The 22,995-nt window shown below is 37.7% G+C and overlaps 1 protein-coding gene across 1 annotated transcript in view; it reads right to left on the reverse strand.

The window, feature by feature from the left end:
• Positions 1-22,995, reverse strand: part of LOC114053711 (carbohydrate sulfotransferase 9-like) — a 283,467-nt gene that overhangs the window by 12,893 nt on the left and 247,579 nt on the right. The window contains exons 4-6 of the mRNA XM_027876841.1: positions 15,066-15,103; positions 7,937-7,969; positions 3,302-3,357 (exon numbers count right to left, since the gene is read on the reverse strand). Of these exons, the coding sequence (XP_027732642.1) occupies positions 3,302-3,357; positions 7,937-7,969; positions 15,066-15,103 (127 nt within the window). The remainder of the gene's footprint in view (positions 1-3,301; positions 3,358-7,936; positions 7,970-15,065; positions 15,104-22,995) is intronic.

A 22,995-nucleotide genomic window follows, 5' to 3' on the forward strand; every position in this document is an offset into this window, starting at 1 on the left:
CTAAAATATGACTTTGAAGGTCATTATTTATGCATGGATTTTATTCACACATTACATATCTGTTTTGCTTCTATATTTGTTTATAAAGTTTATTACTGATATAAGAAGGCTTAAGGATTTCAGATATAAAGGTGATTAAGGTCAATTTGCAACTAAGGTCTTACTCTGTAAAATAAAAGGATTGGGTTATATGATATCTAAAGTTCCTTTGGCTTTAAGATTCTAGGATTCTACTAAATATACCATCTTCCTCCTGTTTAGATGATTCTTTGTCCTCTTTCTCCTACCTTAATCTACCTACCCCACCTTTTCTGAGCTGGGAATGAAGAGGTCTTGTCATCCTGCTGCCCAAGAGTGAATTTTACTCTATTGAAGAGTGGCTTCATCCAAGGTTTGAGGGCATTTTTTTTGGACTATGCTTAAACTGAGATATTGAACTAGGGTTCTAGTTACTGCCTGGCCCTCCTTCCCATGGAACAATCATTGCTTAAACCACAAGCTTGAAATCTTAAAGCTATAGAAAGCTGAAAAATCTATAGAACACTGTATCCTACCTTCATCTCTTCCTTTTTTCTTCTTCCCAAACCTATTATGTCATTAGTGTGAGGGATTCCTGGTGTAGAAACTCCTTCACTGATGCTGATGATTTCAACTCCTCCCTAATTTGTAGTCTTAGAGAATTGTCTGAATCTCCAAGAGGTTAAAGGATTTGCCCGTGGTCACATAGCTAGTATGCATCAGAATCAGGAATTGAACTCAAGTCTTTCTGACTCTACACTGCTCAGATCTGTACACATAGTTATTATAATCTGCAAATTTGGTGTTGTAGAAGTTTTTATGGAGGCAACTAGGTGGCACAATGGATAGAATAGGAGTCAGGCACACCTGAATTCAAATTCAGCCTCAGATACTTACTAGCTGCGTGACCATGGGCAAGCCATTTAATCTTGTTGGCTTCAGTTTCCTCATCTATAAAATGAACTGGAGGAGGAAATGACAAACCACTCTAGTATCTTTGCCAAGAAAACCCCAAATGGGGCCACAAAGAGTCGGACATGACTGAACAGAAGGAGTTTTTATAGGTTTTTATAAGGAAAGCAGCAGGGTTTAGTGGAAAGAGCACTGGATTTGATGACAAAATGCCTGAGTTCAGATCCTGTCTTTGTTAATTACTTGGTTGCCTCTTAACAAATTACATAGAATCTTTGGGCCTTGGTTTCCCTATGTGTAAAATGGCATGTTTGGGCCAGATGATTACTTCCAGCTTCAGCTTCAGTTTATTATCCTAGACTATTGATTGACTATTAATTACTCAGGCTATGATAAAATAGTAACAAAAATCCATATGTAAATTGAAAAACATTCCAAATATTTGATTGAATTCTACCCAGGTGTTTGGTGTTAAATAAAGCAACCTCAGGCAATGCTGCTAACTAATAACTGTGTTTACAGTAGCCATTATTTTCCTCTTGGTGTCTAGGCCTTAACAAATGACTAAAATGATCCTTATCAGTCTTCCATAGTTTCTCCAATGTATGCCTAGAGGCAGCTAGGTGGTACAGTAGATAAAGTACTGGGCCTGAAGTCAGGAAGGATGACCTGAGTTCAAATCCTACCTCAGACACTAACTAGCTGTGTGATCCTAGTAAGTTACAACCTCTGCCTCAGTTTCCTTAACTGTAAAATGGGGATAATAACAGCATCTCCCTCCCAGCATTGTTGTAAGGATTAAATAAGATATTATTTATAAAGCACTTAGCACACAATACCTGGCACATAGTAGGTGCTTAATAAATGCCTGTTTCCTTCCTTCCATACTTATAGAGGCAAGGACACAGATGGGAGTTTCAGCTTTCTGGGTATTCTATTCTTATGGATTCTTTCTTCCAGATTTCACATTGACATTCCAGTTCATGACTGACTCCTAATTGCTCCCTGGTTGTGGAACTGTCTGACCTTTACTATGGATGGTCTTTCATTTGTGAAATATTTCACTGCTAACCCCCATTATTAGTGTCACTATGCCTTAAATCCATCCCCTTTGCTTTCATGCATTTTCAAAGAGACTTCTAAGTAGGATAGATTTTTAAAATATGCAACTTCCAATTCTGGAAGACAGGCTTTAGAGGAGACGAAAGGGATGTGATCTTTCCCTGCCCCATTAGTGCGGTTTTGAAATGGAAAGATGTCTATAAGTCAAAACCACCTTCTTGGGTCAGGTTATTTGATAAGAATAGACCAAGGTAATGCAATCTCATGTTAAAATTAGAAGTTCTAAAGTTCACTGCAGACTGGCAAGCAGGCCTGCTTCCCAGCTCCTGGTGGCAGAAAAGGAAAGATTACAGGGCCATACATACAGCGAGACTACAGATCAAAAGCAATCACTCTCAGCCTTGGCCGAAGGCCCAAGTTTCACTCAATGTGGCAGGTTGAGAATAAGGACTCCTGGGAAAAGTCAAGGTCGGCATATCAGGAGTCAGACACCCTGTCCCTCCCCTGGCTTCTAGATGTTCACAAGGTAAGGAGAGTCAGGGTATGACCTTGGAGAATGGCTTCTGTTTGTGGTGTAGAATAATTACTCACCTTTCAATGATAAATTCTTATCAGCACCTGCTTCCTTTCAGCTTTATGTAGGAATTCCGAGGAGAACTAATGCAATCACAGCCAGATCCTTCCAGGATGTGGGCTGACCACTTCTTTTTGTGGTGATTTAATATTTTCTGGGTATCAGGATATCATTTAGTACATTGGAGCAGTAATTAATTGTTATGTTTGAATGGCCTGAAAGGATTGATGTATCTTCAGAAGCGAGTGCCCCCATCACACTAAGGATGAGATCTTATGCCTGTCCATTCCTTTGACACACACATATGTGTGTATGTATGTATATATATGCATGCATGTGTATATATATGTGTGTATGTATGTATGCATACATACAAGACATATCTTTTAGAAGGGTACCTAGCACAATGAACTCTACAAATGAGAAAATCAAGTTCTAGACTTGTTCAAGGTCACATAGATAGTGGGAGAACTAAGGTCTTCAGACTCTGAGTCTAGTGTTCTTTCCACTATACCCCAATTCCTTGTTGGTGGTAAGGGATGGAGTGAAAAAAAAAAAGACTACAGCACTCTGGAGTCAGGAAGATCTGAGTTCATATGTAGTCTGACTTATTGGCTGTGTGACCCTGGGCAAATCACTTAACCTTTGTCTGTCTCAGTTTCCTCATCTGTAAAATGGGGACAGTAAGAATACCTACCTCTCAGGTTGTTGATATTTGTAAAGAGCTTTACACACCTTAAAGACCTATATGAATGCTGTTTGTTATTATTGTCATTTTTCCATTTTTCTCTCTCCCTCCATCCTTCTTTCTCTCATAGACAAATACAGACAGCCTCACTTAAAGTAGTCTTTTGCTTTAAGGAACAAGAAGAACCTGAAAGTAAGGAGTCAAAGTAGAAGGGCTAAATGTTAATTAACTTTGCTTCTGATTGATGTGTAACTGGGTGAGTTAAGATAGTTTAATTTGTGAGGGTGAACATTTTCCAGACCTAGTTAGTGAGGTTAGGGAGGTTAGTGAGGAAGCAAATAGACTAGGAACTGGAGTCTTACAAGACTTCACTGCTCATTTTAAAGTGAAAGTTTCAAGGGAAAGGGACAGAGGAAATCTTGTACTACAGATATATTACAGAGGTCTATTTCTGTGGAATAACTGACATCCACTGTCCCAATATCTGGATTAGGAAGGTCTGAGAACCTGAAATTTGTGCAGAATTTGTGACAAATGTAACTTAATAGACTTCTCTAGTGTTTGGTTAACAATGGTTTTAAAGCCCTATGCACAAAGAATATGGGGCAAATGCTAACCATCACAATGTGACTAGTGATAGGAAGGAAGCAAAGAACTCACTTTTCAAGAGTGATTTCCAGACCAGCACTTCCCGTGGTGTTTTAGTGGCTTAAAGTGAAAGCTTTGCTACACACATTAAAAAAATTATCTTACTTCTATTAGACCAAATCTTACTTACTTCTAGAAATAGGAAATCAGAGCAGCATACATTTAGACCTGGGGAAGGTGCCATCAAGATCATCTAGTCCAATCATCCCATTTTAAAAAAGAGGAAACTGGGACCCAGAGATGATGTTAGAATCAAAAGACAGCTTTAAAATGTCTTCAAAATAATTTTAAAGTAAAATTTCATAAATTTAAAATATTTATAGTGAAAAATATTTAATTATCCTTGACAGAACAGTATTTTAAATTATTTTTTCAATTAACAAGCATTTATTATCTCTCCTTCCCACTTTTCTCCCACTTGGCACCCCCCAAAAATGAAAAACAAAACCCTGGTAACAAATATGCATAGTCAAGCAAAGCAAATCCCCCATACTGAGGTAGTATAGTACTTGAGTACCTTATGCATTTTAATTAAAATTGCAGTTGTCAGTAGCTATCTCAGCTATGTTTGTAGATTATGAATTAGTTTGGAATGATGGTGTATCCTTCTTTTAAAGTCAATTTCTAAGTTAAATGCATTATCTCAAAAATAAAGAATTATGCTATACTGTTGCTCCCGTATGTTTGTTTGTTCATTCATGGTTTGTGTTACACTATGTTAGAAGAAGCTTTAAAATAAAACACAAAAAACCTTTAAACTAGAGTTTGCACAAAACTTTCATATATACAGAGTGACTTAATGATTTCCAACAACTAAAAACAAATGTACCTTTTTTGCAAAAAACAAAGAAACAAACAAAAACCCTAAATGATCACCCAAAACAAATTAGCCATGTCAGCGGAAAGGCCATAAATGGATTTAATTGCAGCATTCACTTTTGTCTCCAACCAACTCTATTTTCACTATTTGAGTTCGTCATATTGGCCTACTTGCTGCTTCCCATATGAGGCATCCCATCTCCCACCTCTATACATTTGCCCTGGCTATCTACCAAGCCTGCCTAGAATGTTCTTCCTCCTCATCTCTGACTTTTGGAAGCTCCCTTTGAGTCTCAGCTTAAGTGCTTCCTCTTCCTCAGTGAGGCCTTTTCTTGATACCCACAATTGTCAGTGTTTTCCAAAAAATTACTTTGTTATTACTTAATTTTTACTTATCTATTTATAATTGTTATTTTCCCCTGGGAGAATATAAACTCCTTGCAGGCAGGCCTATTTTTATTTTTCTCTTTGTATCCCCAGCAAATAGCAAAGTGCCTTGTATGTGATAGGCCCTTAGTATTAAAGCATCATAGATATATGAATAGAAGGAGCCTTAAAGTTTATCTCGTTTCATTTACTCATTTGATACTATTTGAGGCAATTGAGGTCTAGAAAGCTTAAGTATTTGCACAAAGTCACACAGCACAGTCAAACTCAGGTCTTCTGACTCTAAATCTAGGACTCTATTGAATGCACCAATTAATCACTGCTTACTAAATTAAAATAAATTGAATTTGGAGAACATTTTTCAATGCTTTAAGATATATCTGAAATATAACATGCTTAGAAAACCTACAGCACATTTCATTCCTATTAAAGACATATGCCAAGAATTGATCTAACTCCTGGAAAGTAATTTGGAATTATGCTAAGAAAGTGATTAAAATGTCCATATCTCTTGACTACTAGAAACCTCAATTCTAGGCAAAGAAAAGTACAATGTTTAACAAAAAGATTTGCAGTAACGTTTTTATAGTTTATCGATCTTTTTGGGAATGGCTAACAAATTCTGGTACATGAATACAATGGAATATTATTTCACTATAGGAAATTTTGAATATGAAGACTATGGGGAGGTAACAGCTGATGCAAAGGAAAGAAGGCAGAACCAGGAAAGCTATAAAAACATACAATAAATACAACAATGTAGATGGAACAAGAAAACAAAATTTGAAACTGAATTCTGAGCAATTGTAATGACCAAGTTGTAACCTGAAGAAGAGATGGAAAATGACCTCTTCTGTTATTTGCAAAAAGCTATGGAACACAGCGTATACTATTAGAATTGATAGATATGTTGATTAGCTTTGTTGAACCACTTTTTCCTCTCTTTTTATTCTTTTTTTTATAGGGGAGGGAATATATGAGTGGGAGGAGGATATCGATAAAAAGGTGTCAATAAAATAGACTAAAGTTTAAAAGTAGATAATTTTCATGAAGTTGTAGCAGGAAAAATAATGGGTTGTAGATTTATCCTATTCTGGGATAATATTCTAGGATCCTATTCTGGTGGCCATATGGGTCACTGCTAGTTTTTGTGTTAGCCTCATAAACAATATTGTTAAGAAGTTATTTTTAAGAAGATCACTGATTTCCCCAGTGAATCACATAGTCAAGAATTCAATGTGTTCTCCAGAGAGCTCAAGTAGTTGTTTGTTCTCTGAGCTCAGGTGTGGTAAAGAAGCCATGGGCTACACAAGCCTTCTAGCTATTGGCATGCTGGTGGAAGTTTTCTCTTCAAATTTCAATCTATACATCCTATGTGAATGTGCAATTAACAATCTACTTAATGAAAGAAAATCTGATTTTCAGTTTCAATGTAATAATACTATCTAAAGTGGCAACCTGGGTTGATTTCAGGATAAAACTTCTGTATGACAATGCTCCACAGTATATTCTTCTCTGGTAGGGATTTCTCTGTTGATTATCCATAGTGATGAAAAGAAAATACTTGTCAAGAACTAAACTCTGAAACAAAGAAACAGGTATTCAAAGAAGTTGTGGTATTGCTTCTTGTCTGTGTGCCAAAATGGAAATAAATTAAAGATGGATGATGCCTATTGTTTTATCCTGTGTTTGCCTATGCCCCACCAATAAATACTAACTATAAACTCAAAAGAAAACATGCGTGCTCTTCTTCCAAAAAGCTCTTAGGTGAATTAACATTTCCTGAGTGGCACTGCTGTGTAATGGAAAGAGTACTAAATTTCCAGTTAGGAGAATTCTGATTCTTCTAATCTCAGCTCTGATACTAATGATTTGTGTGATCTTGCACAAATCACTTGACCTTGAGAGGTTTTAGTTTTTTCATTGGAAAAAGAATGCAATAGATGAATTGATCTATCAGATTATATCTAGGTCTGGTGCTCTATCTTGCCTCTGTTTACTACCTGTGTGATCTTCTGACCTTATTACCTCTGGTGGATAGAGTGCTGTGCTTGGAGTTAGAAAGACATCTTCATGAGTTCAAATCCAGCCTCGGCTAGCTGTGTAACCCTGATCAAATCACTTAACTCTGTTTGCCTCAGTTTCCTCATCTGTAAAATGAACTGGAGAAGGAAATGTCAAATCCATCCCAGTATCTTTGCCAAGAAAACCACAAAAGGGTCACAAAGGGCTGGACATGATTGAAATGACTAAACAACAACAAATCAAATATAAACTCCTATATTTGACATTTAAAACTTCACAAGATGACCCCTTTATACCATTCCAGAATTCTTACATATTACTTCACTCTAGACACTCTCCCTGACCCAGACATACTGGTTTATCTGCTGTTCATCTCACACTATACTCCATTTCCATGCCTTTGCACTGATTGTTCTCACTGCTAAAATGTATTCCTTTCTCATCTCCACTTTTAAAAATTCTTGGTTTCTGACATTGCATTTTGGGAAGATGGTGCAGTAGGTCAGAAATTTCCAGGCTTTCTAAACTTCCTCCACAAATAGAACATTTCCATGAAATGAACATAGAGCAGCAAAAATAAAGGGGTAAAGCTGTTGTCCTAAGACAATTTAGGAAGACCTCAGGAAAGACAAGACCACCAGAGGCTGAGATTTGGCCAGAGTGGAATGTAGACACCTTCAGGCTGTCTTCACTGAATTAACACACAGCAGGCCCTGAGGCAACTCATTTAGGAAGCAGTAGACCTCAAGAAATTTCAACTCACGTCTCAGGAACGTTCACCAACCTGTCTCACTGTAGGGAACAAGAGCATTTTGGGGACAGTGCAGCTTGGGGCCCTAACTGTGGCTTAAGGGAGGAGAGGAGTCCGTCCTTGAAGTTGAGCACCCAAACAGAATTCAGAAAATAACAGTAAGGAGGACCTGAGGCCTGCGGCAACATTACCCACAATTCAAGATTAAAACCTGATTATAATAATAAGCTGCTAAAAATAAAATAAAACAAAATAAAAAAGAAAAATGAGTAAACAAAGGAAGAAGAACCTGACCATAGATAGCTGCTATGATATAAAAGATCTGGGTTCATCTTCAGAGGAAGATAGTGAGGTAAAAAAAGCCACTTCTACCCAAAGAGCAATGTCAAATGGTCACAAACCAAAAAGTTCTTGGAAGAACTTAAAAAGGAATTCAAAAATCAAATAAGAGAGATCAAGGAAAAATTAAGGAACAAAATAAAAGCAATGTGAGAAATTTTGAAAAGAAAGTTAACCAATTGGAAAAAGAGGGCTAAAATCTTAAGGAAGAAAATAACTCCTTGAAAACTAGAATCAGGCAAGAGGAATGGAATAACATTATAAAACACCAAGGAATAATAAAACTAGAAAAAATAGAGAAGAATCTGAGACATCTCATTAGAAAAATAACTAATCTGAAGAACAGATTAAGGAGAGAAAATATAAGAATTGTTGGACTACCTGAACATTATGATTAAAAAAAAAAGAAAGTAGATACAATATTACAAGAAATTATTAAGGAAAATTTTCCTAAAATTCTAGAACAAGAGGGTGAAGTTGAAATAGAAAAAAATCTACCATTTACCCCCTGAAAGAGATCTCAGGAAGAAAACTTATAGGAATGTCATAAGTTTCAAAACTCCCAGGTTAAGGAGAAAATATTGCAAGCAACATGAAAAAAAAAACACACTTTCAATACTGCAGAAATACTGTAAAGATTTCACAAGACCTAGCAGAGTCTACATTAAAGTCAGTAGGTCTTGGAACATCATATTTTCAAGAACAAAAATTGGGATTGCAGTGAAGAATAACTTACCCAGCAAAGTTGAGTACAAGCCTGAACAAAAAAAAAATGGATATTTGATGAACTGAAAGACTTTCAGGTATTTTGGACAAAAACACCAGAACTCAATGGAAAATTAGAAGAAATATAAGGAAAACATTAAAGACTACTGCTTATTCTTATATGTGAAAATGTTATCAGTATTTTTAAAACTGCCATCATTATTAGGATAGTTTGAAAGAAAGGTTGGGACTGAGTTGTATATGAGGAGGTGATTCTAAAAAATCAAAATTGGGTAGAAAAAGGTAAAAAGGAGCAATCATCTCATAAAAATGGGATGTGAAAGGAAGAACTAATACAGAGGGGTTAGGTGGGAGTGGGTAATGTTGTAACCTTACTCTCATTTCCTTCAATACTCATCTCAAGCTATCTTCTTCATGAAGCCTTTCATGATTTCCACTAGCTGTTGTGGCACTCCAAACGAAAATTTTGTATTTACTTATATTCATACATAGGTACTTATTATTCCTCCCATTAGAATATAAGCTTTTGGGGAAAGGAATTATTTCATTTCTGTCTTTGTAGCGCTCAGCTACAAAGAGCCTGCCACATAGTAGGTGCTTAATAAATGTTAATTGATTGAAATTTTTTTTCTTGTGTTCATCAGTGAGGATTTAGGCTCTGCTTTTATAAACTTTACTGTGTAATTTTAATATATAGAACTTCAACACTTCAACTGAAACAAAGTACTACCTAAGAGTGGTAATATATTATCTATGAACAACCGCCCAGCCTCCCCAAACCTTTAGATGTTTCACTAATAGCTGTAAATGCAATGCTAAGGGAAACAAGTCTTATAAAGGGCATTAAAAAGCCATATAAAGGCTTGCATGGTTTTTCTCAAGCTGCATAGCAGAGGAAGTATGAGAAAAAAAACACCAGTGCCCCAGTGGTGACAAGGAGCAGCTCCATGGTACAGAAAAAAGACTACTGGCCTAGGAGTCAGGAGACTTGGATTCCAGTCCTGGTCCTATCACTAACTAGCTGTGTGACCTTTGACAAATGACTTCAACTCCTTGGCTCTCCTTCAGTTTCCTTAGATATAAAACGAAGGGGTTGGATTAGATGACCTTAAGGGTCCCCATTCAGCTTTAGCATTCTGTGAAATACCGAAATAGTCACCTAACTTCAGTGTTATAAATAGCAGTAATTTCAAATATTGAGATAGATCTATACAAAGAATCCAAGTAATAATCTTGCCGTTTGAATTCATAGAATATTACATTAGCTAAATGAGTGAAAAAATTTTTGTTTTAAAGCTCAGTAAGTTAGGTGTTTGTTATTTTCTATCTGTTGCCTATTGGGTAAAGTAAGACCCTAATTAGCACTCTGGAATCGCTCTGGACCTTTTATTTGGTACTGGTGTTGATAGACATAAGAAACCATGGAAGAATATACCATTTGCTGGCATGGAGGAAACTGGCATGGAGGACACTCTGACACTCCATAAATGTTGACTTGAAACTTACACTCTTGGCAAGGATGAATGACAACTTATGCTAGATGAGTAGGAAAACATGGAGATTGATGTTTGTGGTTAAAGACTAAGTGTATCTTATAAATGTCTGTATCTTTCGCCAGTGAGGTAGACTAAGTGTCTCCTTACTATTTTGCTTGCATACCCTATCAGCAAACATTTTTTGACCAGTGTCCAATATTTTTTATGTACAAATTATATAAGTGTATTAATAATTATTGACATTATAAAACATCTAAAATATAAATTACAGAAAAATGAGATAAAGATGAAGTAAGATTTGAGTCAGTAGAGCCACTAAAGCTTACTGAGTATGGGAAGGACATGATCACTATGAGCTTTAGGGAAATCCCTTTGGCAGCTGTGTGGAGGAAGGATTGGAGAGGGGAGAAACACAAGGTGGGGACCCCAATTAGGAGCCTATTGTAATAGTCTAGATAAGAGGTCCTAAAGGACTGAACTAGGCTGGTGGCTCAGTGGAGAGAAGGGGATGAATGCATGAGATGTTGTGAAGGCAGAGATGACAAGGTCTGACAACTGATGGGATATATGAGGTGTAGGAGAGTGAGGTGCTGAGGATGACCCAGGTTATAAACCTGCATGATTGGAAAGATGATCTCTCCAGAAATAGGAAAGTTTAGAAGAGTACTATATTTTGGAGAAAAGATAATATAATAACCTGTTCATGCCTGCTTCTCTGGTATTACTTATTATTCCCACCAAATAACTAAAACCACAGTTTGGGTATCTTAATGCAGAGATTATTACAGAAGAGTACATACTGTAGTCATGAGGTAATTACAGGGGGATGTGGATAACAGGGAAAGCCATGAGGACCTGTGTCTGTGCAGCTTCTCTAAGGTGTCTATGTTGGGTTAACTTATAATCTCCTTGAGGAGCCCGTGCCTTGAACAGCTCCAAAAGGCCAGCAGTAGGAAGGGGTAACAGAAGTAGTAGTCCTCAATAAACTCCAGTGGCTCCCTATTACCTCTAGGGTAATATATAGTCTCTGTGTTTGATATTTAAAACATTTTACATCCTGGTCCCACCTTACCTGTCCAGGTTTATTACATTTTACTTCCTTTTGCAAACTCTATAGACCAGCCCAACTGGCCTCCTTGCTATTCCTCATATAATCTTTGTACCGGCTCTCCTGAATGTCTGATATGCACTCTCTATTCACAATGGACTGTTGCAACACCCTGGCTTCCTTCAAGATTCAGCTTGAGCACACCCCTTTTCTGGTCCCGTCCTTCCCAGCTGTCAGTGACTTCCCCCAAAGGTTATCTTGTAACTTCTTTTTTAATGTTTTATATGTACCTGTGTATATGCACATTATCTCCCCAGTTAGATTGTTAATGAATCAACAAGTATTTAGTAAACATTTTCTATATGCCAAATACTGTGATAAGCACTGAAGATACAAAGAAAGGCAAAAAACGCCATCCCTGCCCTTAAATATAGATATTAATTGAAGAGACACGCAAATAATCACATATACAATATATACATGTACGAACATATATGTATACACATATATACACATGCATGCCTGCATATATACACAAAGCTGATGAAAGGTCATTTCAGAGGGAAGGAACTTGGTGGAGCAGAAAAGTGCTGGGGCCCAGGAAAGGACCCTGTAGAAAGTGAAATTTCAGCTGAGAACGGAGGGAACTAAGAGGTAAAAGTGAAGAGGGAGAGCATTCCAGACTTGGAGGGAAATATAATTCAACAAGGATGAACCAGGAGGGGTGTGGTCGAGGAACAGCACAGAGGGAGGTATAGCTAGATACCAGAGTAAGAGAAAGGGAATAAATGTAAGAATAATGGAAAGGTAGAAAAAGACGAGGTTGAGAAGGGCTTTAAATGTCAAATAGAGAACATTACATTTGATCCTATGATAGGACGTAATAGGGAGCCTCTGGAGTTTATTGAGTAAGGGGAGATGATAGATCTGCATTTTAGGAAATTCGACTTCGCTGCTGAGTGAAGCAGAGATTAGAATGAGGAAAGACATGAGATGGGGAGAGCCTGAACCAGGGTGGTGACTGCGGGGAGAAAGGGACATACCCAAGAGATGTGAGATGACAAGATTTGACAACAGATTTGATATACTGGGTAAGTGAGAATGAAGACTAGAGGATGATCCTAAGGCTGTAAACATGAGTGATTTGGAAGATGGTGATGCCCTTGACAGTTTTGGAAGGGGAGAGAGTTTGGGGGTAAAGTTAATGAGCTCTGTTTTGGATATGTTGAGTGCAAGACACCTATAGGACACTCAGTTTGAGATGACAAAAAAACAGTATGCAATGTGGGACTACAGCTCAGGAGAAAGATGGGGTGGGGGTGGATAGACAGTTCTGGTGCATAAAGAAGATGATGAATTCATGGGAGTTGTTAATATTAACAAGTGAGATAACATAGGAGGAAAAGAAAAGACGGCCTAGGATAGATCCCTGAGTTTCAAGATATGAACTACTTCACTTTTTTTCTTCATTCACTGTATTTTTTCTTTGAGATTAGCAGGTTGGTGCTGAAAGGGTCAAAAATATTTACTTTCATGTAAAGAAAAATAATTAAAGTAGTAAATGATGTAAAATATTGACCTCTTCCTAGGTGAATAGTTTGGTTTCTGAAAGGACTAGGAAAGAAACTTTTAATAATAACTGCTAATGTCTATTTGTAAAGAAACCCAGTTTTCCAATAAGCTGTGAGTAGTTTGGTAGCAAATGGAACAGAGAATAAACTGTGTAATAAATATAAAGGCTCAAATTATACTACATAGGATGTAGGGTGATGTTCCTTTTGTATACAAACAATTTTTCTTTAAGAGGATAGAAAGTTTATTTATTAATAACTGCTAAAAATTCAAGTATAAAGAAAAAGTTGTAAGAGACAAATGATGTTGAGTGATCCTATTTGAGGATTGTGGGGAATTAGGTGGCTCAGTGGTTAGAGTACTGGCCCTGGAGTCAGAAAGACTCATTTTCCTGAGTTCAAATCTTGCCTCAAACACTTATTAGCTGTGTGACTCTGGGGAAGTCACTTAACCCTGTTTGCTTCAGTTTCCTCATCTATAAAATGAGCTGGAGAAGGAAATGGCAAACCACTTCAGTATTTTTGTTAAAAAATGACGTCACAAAGAGTCAGACACACCTTAAAAATAACTAAACAACAACAAAGATTTGAAGACTACAAAATGATTGGAGTTGCATTGTCTCTCAGCTCATTTGTGTGTAACTTTTAAGGCTTAAGAGGGTAAAATCTTACAAAATAAAAACTTAGGTAAGAGGAGACTACTGGGTCATTAAATAAGGATTTCTGATAGCATGGAGAGATTTGTTAAGCTTTAACCTCTAAGTAAAAGGTGAGTGAATGCCAGGAGGTTCTGATTTAAGTCATTGAAGGTATTGAAGAAAATAACTAATGAAAATTGAAGGCTGAAGAAACAGTGTGAGGTAAAAAGACTAACTCTATAGGAGCTGTGTGATAAAAAAGGTAGCCAAAACAGCTGACAGAAGCCTTCAGCTGCAAGGTTCCCAATTGGTTGGGAAGAGCTCAACCACTCATAAACCTGGCAGAGTATGTCTCTAGTTTATGTGGATATTATGATGTGTTTATGATGAGTGTATTTGCTTTAACCTCAGTACCTGTGACGTTATTATCCCCTTTTGCCTTGTAGCTATGTAAATGGTTATGTTTAAGTTCCAAGAGTGCCATCATTATGAAGTTAGTTTTGTGTAAATGGAAGTACACTGGTCAGGGCTGAAGCACTTAAATGGTGACTGGGAGGGGGAGTGTATTCCCTCCAAATAGGGTTAACGTAGGATACCGAGAGAGAGTTTGAGGGTAACTATGTGTTGGCAGTCCTTCTGTAGGAACCTGCACCTGCCAGAGTGAGGGCAGGTTGGGGTGATCAAGTCCACACAAGAGAGTTAGTCAGTAGTACGTGCCAATGCAGGAGACATGAACTACCACACTGTGGGTAGAGATACCCCATGTGCGCACCACATTTGTACTCCCAGTGGCTAACACAGCACCTGACACATAGGTGTAATGCTTGTTGATTGATTGATTGATTGGTTGGTTGAGGAACTTTCTACACCAAGATCCCTATAACATTGAAATCACAGGTCCGGATTAAAGTCTGTGCTAGTCAAATGGGGAGTAGCATATGTTTAAAGACTTTGAGAGAGGTAGTAATGCAGAGTCAAGTCTTAGTTCTTACCACTGAGAGCAGAATCCTGGGAAAATCACAGAGGAGAGTTGAATTTGTTAGGGGAAAATGAGATAAAAGTGTCCATTTGCAGCTTTTGGTATCAACAAAAGTTAATGATATGACTGTGGGACTGTTTAGACTCCAGAATTCCATATCTTTAGCAGAAGGTCAGTTTCTCTTCTCCACTTCTTATTTCTTTGGACAACGGCACAAAGGAATGGGAAGAGAACAGGAGTGGTTGGCATGGCCACCAAATATCTAGTGATTTCTCCTATCACCGAGAAGTTCCAAGCCCAAATGTTTTTCACTTTCATAAATGACAGCTTTTTCAAATTCAAAGCAAAATACTCAATATTAGGGTAAGGACACAAAATACGTACCTGGTTAACGATTGGCTGCTGGAATTTCTCTCTAGATACTGAAAGGGAAAAAGAGAAAATGAGAATTAATACATTGTTAAGTTGGGCAAACCAGCCAAGCTAGGCCTGCACCTTACAGCATTCATATTCTTTGCCTCAGAGAAAGGCAATGTGGGATAGTGGATAGAGAGTAGGCCCTGTAGTCAAGAAGAGTTAGGTTTAAGTTCCACTTCTGACCCATCCTGGCTATATGACCCTGGGCAAGTCATCTAAACTCTGAGAAAATAAAACAGAAATCCAGAAAAGATACTAATAAGGAAATGAACCAAACCTTTTAGGGAAATGACAAAGGGAAATCTCAAAAGTACTTAGAAATCTGAATGATAGTAACAGGTATCTGGGAAATACAAAACAAAACATACTAAAAAAGTGTTCCAAGATATAGCAGTGATTTCATGGAATCTGCTAGACTATAAGCTCCATAGAAGATGGATTTTATCTAGAAGTCTCTACTGAAGTTCCTACCACAGAACAATATATAATAATGTTGTTTGAACTGATTTGTTAATTAAATTAAGGGCTTGAAAGTAGGCCTTGAGGTAGAAGAGGAGAGAGAAACTATAATCATAATGGTTTATCTTTCTCCTTAGTTAGAAAGGTGATAGGGAAATGTTCATGACATTGTCAGAGATAAAGGCATTAAGTACAAGACTTAATGGCTTTAGCCACTGAATCTCAGTGAATCTCCAGGACCAAATGACATTCAGTGAAAGAGCAAAGGGCATTAAAGTATAAAGAATCAGGGCTACCCAGTTAAAGGTTATTTTATCTTGAAACAGCTATGATAAAAAGGAATTAGAAAGGGTTCAATGTCCTATACATCTTTGATAGGAAGAAATCAAACTCTTACTAATTATACAAATATAAATCCATAAATATATATGGGGACTAGGTGGTGCAGTGGATAGAGTACAGAGGCAAGCTTGAAGTCAGGAAGATCTGAGTTCAAATCCTACATCAGACATCTACAACATGTGTGACCTTGGGCAAGTTACTCTGCTTTCCTCAGTTTCCTCATCTATAAAATGAAGATAATAACGGCATCTACCTCCCAGGGTTGTTGGGAGGATCAAATGGTATAACAATTGTAGAGGGCTTAACACAGAGACTGGTGCATAGTAAGCAGTATATAAATGTTTGCTAATATGTTTTATGCATACACATAATGAGAAAAGCATGACATAATGGATCAAATGCCTACCTTTAAGCTTAGAAAATCTGGGCTCAAGTCCCACCACTGAAATATCACATACTGGCTGGGTGACCATAGAATAGTCACAATATCTCAGTGCTCTACGCACTGTGATTATAATCACAGAGAAAGTGCCAATCTGCAGTGGTAGGTGGGGTTTCCTCACCTGGAATTTCCAGTGGTGTTAAATATAAATGGGGCCACTAAATTTAAAGATCCCAGCAGGCCACATATTGTCTTGGAAAACCAGGTATTATCATCTATGTTTTATTGTATTTTTGTTTATTTTGTTAAATATTTCTTAATTACATTTTAATTTGGTTCAGGCTGCACTTCGGAGTGTTCCTGGCATGTTTAACACCTCTGCCATATTATACCAATGAAATCCTAGAGTCAGTCCCTATCCCTTATATTAAAATAGCAAAAAAAGTTAAAATAGAAACAATAGAAACAAATTGATTTTTCAAAAACTTTAAATTGGTATCCTCACTAAAGACATATCATTAAAGAAAAAAGGCGTGAACTCAATCTGTGATGTTTTATATTCACTCACTCATTCCATTAACCAAAAGTGTTGAGTTCCTGCTCTGTTTGTTGTTGTTCTAGAAGGCACAGGGGAATACAGCAACATATCATTCATGGTCCCTATGCTCAGGGTACTTACATACACATCTAGTAGTTGAAACAAGACTAGCCAACCTAAAACAATTAGCAATACTAAGTCTCAGTACATATTTTCAAGTGCTAAGTGGCATGGTCCAAATTATATGCAAAATGGAAGTTCAGACAAAGGGCATGTCGCTTGGGATTGGAGTAGTCAGGGGAAGGGATTAAGAAGATGGGACTTGAACTAAATGGGCAGTATTTAGAAAAAAAAAAAAACAAAGAAAAAGGAGATGAAGAAAGTCTGGACTAAGAAACAACATTAAAAAAAGTGATGGAGATAGGAATGACCGTGGTACCTTGAAGAGATTGACCTCACTAGAGTGCATAGTTTGTTTTGGGTAGTGATTATAAATAAATTGAATAGAAGGTGAGGATGAAGATTAGAGTGGGCAGGACGACTAAGTGATAGAGCATTGGCCTGGAGTCAGGAGAACTTGAGTTCAAATTTGGCCTCAGAAACTGTGTGATCCTGGACAAGTCATTTAACCCTGTTTGCCTCAAAAAAAAAAAAAAAAAGATTAGAGTGGGCCTTCACTATCAAATAGGAGAATTTAGGGTTGATATAGATTTTAAAGTAGAAGAATGATATGATGAAAGCTTCATTTAGGCTGATTGGTTTGGTGGCTTTGTAAAGGGTGACAGGAAGGAAAATGTCTTGGTTATAGAGCTGCCAGGTAGATGGTTTTTGCAATAATACAAGTGAAGATAAGAGAGTATGTAAAGGAGTGGTGGGAGTGAATTGACAGGATTCAGGGATATTGAAAACAGGAAGTAAAGAAAGGATGATTTAAATGACACTATAGTTTTTAGTTTTGTAATTTGGGACCATGATGGTTTTGGTAACAGGAATCAAGATACCAGTAGGAGCGTAGGAAGTAATGATTTGTGTTTTTAATATACTGAGCTTTAGGTGATACCGATATATTTTAGAGGAAATGTATCCTTCGAGCAGTTGAAAACATGGGAATAGAATACAGGGTAGGAGACACACACAAATAGGGAAATCACTATTCAATTAACTCTGAGCTAATGTAGAGGAGCAGAGGGTAGTTAAGTGGTGTTGTGGATAGAACACTGGGCCTGGAGTCTGGAAGATCTAAGTTCAAATCCAATCTCAGACACTTACTAGCTCTGTGACCCTGGGCAAGTCACTTAACCCTGTTTGCCCCAGTTTCTGTATCTGTAAAATGAGCTGGAGAAGGAAATGACAAACCACTCCAGTATCTTTGCCAAAAAAAAAAAACCTCAAATGGAGTCATGAAGAGATGGACATGAGTGAAAAATGACAAAATGACAGCAACAGGGGAGCAGAAGCATAGATTTTTCACAACTTGGATACCCCAAGAATCATGTATAAATGGGCTTTGGAATGCATTATATGGTTTGTTTTGCAGTAATTTTATCTAGGACTATTTTATATGATGAACACAAAGATTCATTCATATTCTTTGGTCTGAGCACATATTGACTTATGGTGTTAGATGGCCACTGGCCAGATCCCAAAAATAGGCTTTGGGCTAGAGGAAGATGGATAAAATCCTCTTAGTGGGTTTCTTAATTACATTTTAATTTGGTTCAGGCTGCACTTCGGAGTGTTCCTGGCATGTTTAACACCTCTGCCATATTATACCAATGAAATCCTAGAGTCAGTCCCTATCCCTCTTAGTGGGTTCTTAATTACATTTTAATTTGGTTCAGGCTGCACTTCGGAGATACAGATAGATACTTAAAAACATTTTAAAGGTTCTAGTAATATATTAGCAGCCAAATCAATAGAAGAATGTAACACAGGTTCTGCTAAGACCTTCAGATATTGCTACTGATTTGTTTACTTCTCAGCATAGTGTAGTAGAAAGTGAGTTGGCAAGGGAGACAAGATACTTGAGTTCTAGACTTGACTCTACTACTACTGGTTGTGTACCATGGGTGAGTCACCAACTCTTATGGCCTCAGTTTCCTCTTTTGAAAAATAACAGCTAGTAATAGTTAGCATTTATGTGCTGGAGACTGTGCTAAGCACTTTGCAAATATTATCTCACCTGATCATCACAGCAACCACGGGAGTTTTATTATATCCTTTTATTACCTCTAATTGAGGGTGACGAAACTGAGGCAAACAGAGGGTAAATGATTTACTCAAGGTCACATTGCTAATAAATATCTGAGGTTGGATGTGAGCTCAAGTCTTTCTGACTCCAGGTCCACTGTTCCAATGGGCCACCTAGCTGCCTGTGTTAGGGGGGTTGACATTCTATGATCTGATTTTTAAAATGCTTGCAATAAGATGCATGAAGTAGTGAAGAACAGAAAATATCAGAATCTGGAATTTATCACTATTTGCATATCCAATACAATAAACTTAGACAAACCTCCAAAATAATGAGTGAATGACGTTAATCATTAATCAGATGTAGAAAGAACATCACTCCTGAAGAAGATACCATTCTGTTCAGAGATGCAGGACTGAAGAGGTTCAACATAACTGTAGATTAGAAACTAAAACTTTCCTCCAGGGATGCTGTATTCTATTTTTCTGTCTTCCTCTCTTAGCCATTAAGACACTGGGTTGTGATGAACACAGTGGGCTGTTCATCTGCTCCAGGAGAGCAATTCTGTGTTTTTAATCAATACTGGTGTGTTGTGGGTATAACTCTAGAAGAGGCACTTCAATAAGGCTAGAAGATATTAACCTGGGAGCTTGTAAAAATATGCTGTCTCCTTCAGTTACCAGTGGCAGTGAACTCACCTCATACTTTTAGAAAATACCAAGGGCATTGCCCTCATCACAGCCAGCACAGTGAGATTTAATTCAACTTTATGAAATGTTCCAAGAGTCATCAATGAAACACAGTAAGCCCCATTTCCACCCTGGCCAGGGTGGGGGTGGGAAAGGTTGAGAATGAGCAGGGTGTGAAGTTATGTGATGAGGTCCTGGACATTCTTAGATGCCCTATTGACCAGAGAAGCTGGACACACTTTTACTGTGCTTGGAAACAACATTATTCATGCATTTCTGAGATTGGGTAGCTGGAAAAGGGAGCTTTGAGCCACAAAGCTGTGGTAACCTTATATGTGAAGTGTTTTGCAAATTTGAAGTGCTGTATAAAGGCCAATGATGATGTTTGTGTAAGGGGCTTTTAGGCCATGTCCAGATTGCCTAATATGGAGGTACCCTGACATAATAATGCCCAAGATCTATGGTTCTTTGGGTTACCAGATGGAAAGCAAATGAATATGCTTACCTCACAGATAATAAAGCTGTCCTCTCTAGGCAATGAAGGCAGGTGGGCTGGGGCTATCTAAACACTCTCTTCTCTAGGAATGCCGGCCAATTTATGTCTATTGGAGGGGAAATCAGAAGGAGAAAGTTTGAAGGAAGATTCTGTTACCTGAACTACACATACAGGAAGGGAAAATGCTAATTTCCTCTGGACTTCAAGGGGGAAAAATACCCTCATTATTTGTGTTCAAAATATTTTATAGTATTTGTGGGGTGTGAGATATGTGAGTCATCTTCTAATATTATTACACTCATTGCCATTCATTCTGGAGGAATTTCTTTTCACATTTTTTAGTCCATGAAGCAGAAGGAAGGATTGAACCTGACCATTTTAATAGCTGATGGTAGACATCCTTAGCTGGTTGAAAAGAAAACAATTGGATGGTGTGAAAATCCATCTTCCATGGAGCCGTTGAAGTACTCTTCCTAATGCACAATGCTCTTCATGTCACTGCCCTGCTCAAGAATATTCAGTGGTTCCCTATTGCTTCTAGGATGAAATAAAACACCTGCACATTAGCACTTAAAACTCTTCACAAATTGCTTCAATCTACCTTCAGAAATTTATTTTACAATAATCCCTTTCTGTTCCAGCCAAACAATTGACCTTCTGGTCCCCAAATTTGATATTTCATTACCTTCTTCCATGTCTTTGCAAGGCTGTCCTTTATCCTGGAAAGCACTCCATCCTCCCTTTCAGCACCTCTTGGAATACTATACCCTTTAGAACACTTCTGTTGAATACTCTCTCCTCTCTGGGTTTTCATCATACTGCTGCTCTCTCTCTATCTGACTGTTCTTTCTCATTATCCTTTTCTGCATCATTATCTACTTCTGGCCCCTAATTATGAATATACTCCAATGCTCGGTCCTGTATTTTTTCCTTTTTCTGTACACTATATTTCTTGGTGACCTCACCATGTCCAATGGGTTTAATTATCTTCTTTACTCAGATCTATATATCCAACCCTGGTGTCTCTCCCAAGCTCTAATTTTATATCACTTAATGGGCATTTTGAACTAGATATATCCTACAGGCATCTCGAACTCTGCATATCCCAAACAGAACTCCTTCTATCACTGCCATCCCCACATTTTCGGATCTTAAACAGCTATTTACTTAACAATAGGACAACAGGAAGAGCAATATCACAAATATTATATTTGCTTTAATATGTGACACTTATGGTATTATTGTTATTATTCTTTTTACTGAATTCATAATTTAGCAATTGCTGAATCTGACTCAATCCCCAGCAGTGGCAATTCCGAGTATTGGGAATATATTTAAAGAAACCAGCTAAGGAGCCACATGAATGAAGAAAATCCATGTGGTCAGAGTAACTCACGACTTTGGGACCGTAAACTTTGATTTTCTCTTTCTGTGTCAGGAACTGCTCCTAAAATTTCCTTAAGCTTCTGTTTTGAATAGATGTTCCTACCACTAAGGTGAGTTGATCCCTGGGGTGCTTGACTAACTCCATCCTGGGCATGAAGTCTCAGCCAAAAAGGCTGATCCATTGAGTTTCCTCTCTGCTTCCTTGTTTAGCTCAACTTAATCTTTAAGAGCAACTGTAGACTTCATTGTTTATACCTTTAAACTTAACTGCTGCAGTTTTGAAATTTGGCCTTTCACCCCTCTCTTCTCTTTTCTTTCTGAGTTCAGATTCTGGATTACTTACGTGAATAACTCTATCTTAGTTTATGATTAGCAATCAAATTCTCATCCGTCAATAATCAGAAAAATTACATTTGTCCCAAATTCATACAACAGTTCTAGTGTTGATGTTTTTCCAGTCTATAACAGCCTGTCATATTCAAAACTCAGTAATTGCCTAGTCAGACACAGCCTCTGACAGCTGTCTCTCAGAGTGACTTTCTCTCAGAGAACTGAGTGGGCTTTAACTCTTCAACAAACCTTAAAGGGTAACACATTACACCTGGAATGTCCTCCTTCCCTCATCTCTGACTTTGAGAAGCCCTAGTTTTCTTCAAAGCTCAGCCCATGTAACATTTCCTATAATGAGTTTTTCTTGACTCCCACCCAGACTAGGTCTCCTTTCTGGAAATTACTTCATATTTACTTGGTAAATGGATGCAGCTAGGTGGTAGAGTGGATAGAGTACTTGACCTGGAGTCAGCAAGACTCATCTTTCTGAGTTCAAATCTGGCCTCAGACATTTGCTAGCTGTATGACCCTGGGCAAGTCACTTTATCCTATTTGCCACAGTTTTCTCATCTGTAAAATGAGAAGGAAAATGGCAAACTACTCCAGTATCTCTGCCAAGAAAACCCCAAATGGGGTCACGGAGACTTGGACAGGACGGAAATGACTCAACAAAAAACTTGGTAAATATTCTGTATTTGTCTTTATGTGCACATATTGTTGACCCCAGTAGAATATAAACCCACTGAGAACACGGACTTTTTCATTTTTGCCTTTATATTCCCAATGCTAAGCACAGAGTGGGCACCTAATAAACGCTTGCTTATTGATTAAGGGACTTAGTTTCTTTTGAAGCTCAGCTTATCTGCCACCTCCTAAAGGAAGTACTGCCTGGTCCCTAAAGTCCTCCCTCTCTCTCTTTCTTTCTGTCCTCAAATACTCAATGTATAGATGATCTTCTACATTGTTCCCTCCAATGACAAAGATCACCCGTCCATATCAGTCCATTCTTTTTGAATCTTGTCTGGGTCCTACTATGGTGGAAAGTGTCTCACTTTCAAATCTCACTTCTGATGCTTACTACCTA

The sequence above is a fragment of the Vombatus ursinus genome, unplaced genomic scaffold (genome assembly GCF_900497805.2).
Source record: "Vombatus ursinus unplaced genomic scaffold, bare-nosed wombat genome assembly UNPS02014812.1, whole genome shotgun sequence".
Lineage (NCBI taxonomy): Eukaryota > Metazoa > Chordata > Mammalia > Diprotodontia > Vombatidae > Vombatus > Vombatus ursinus.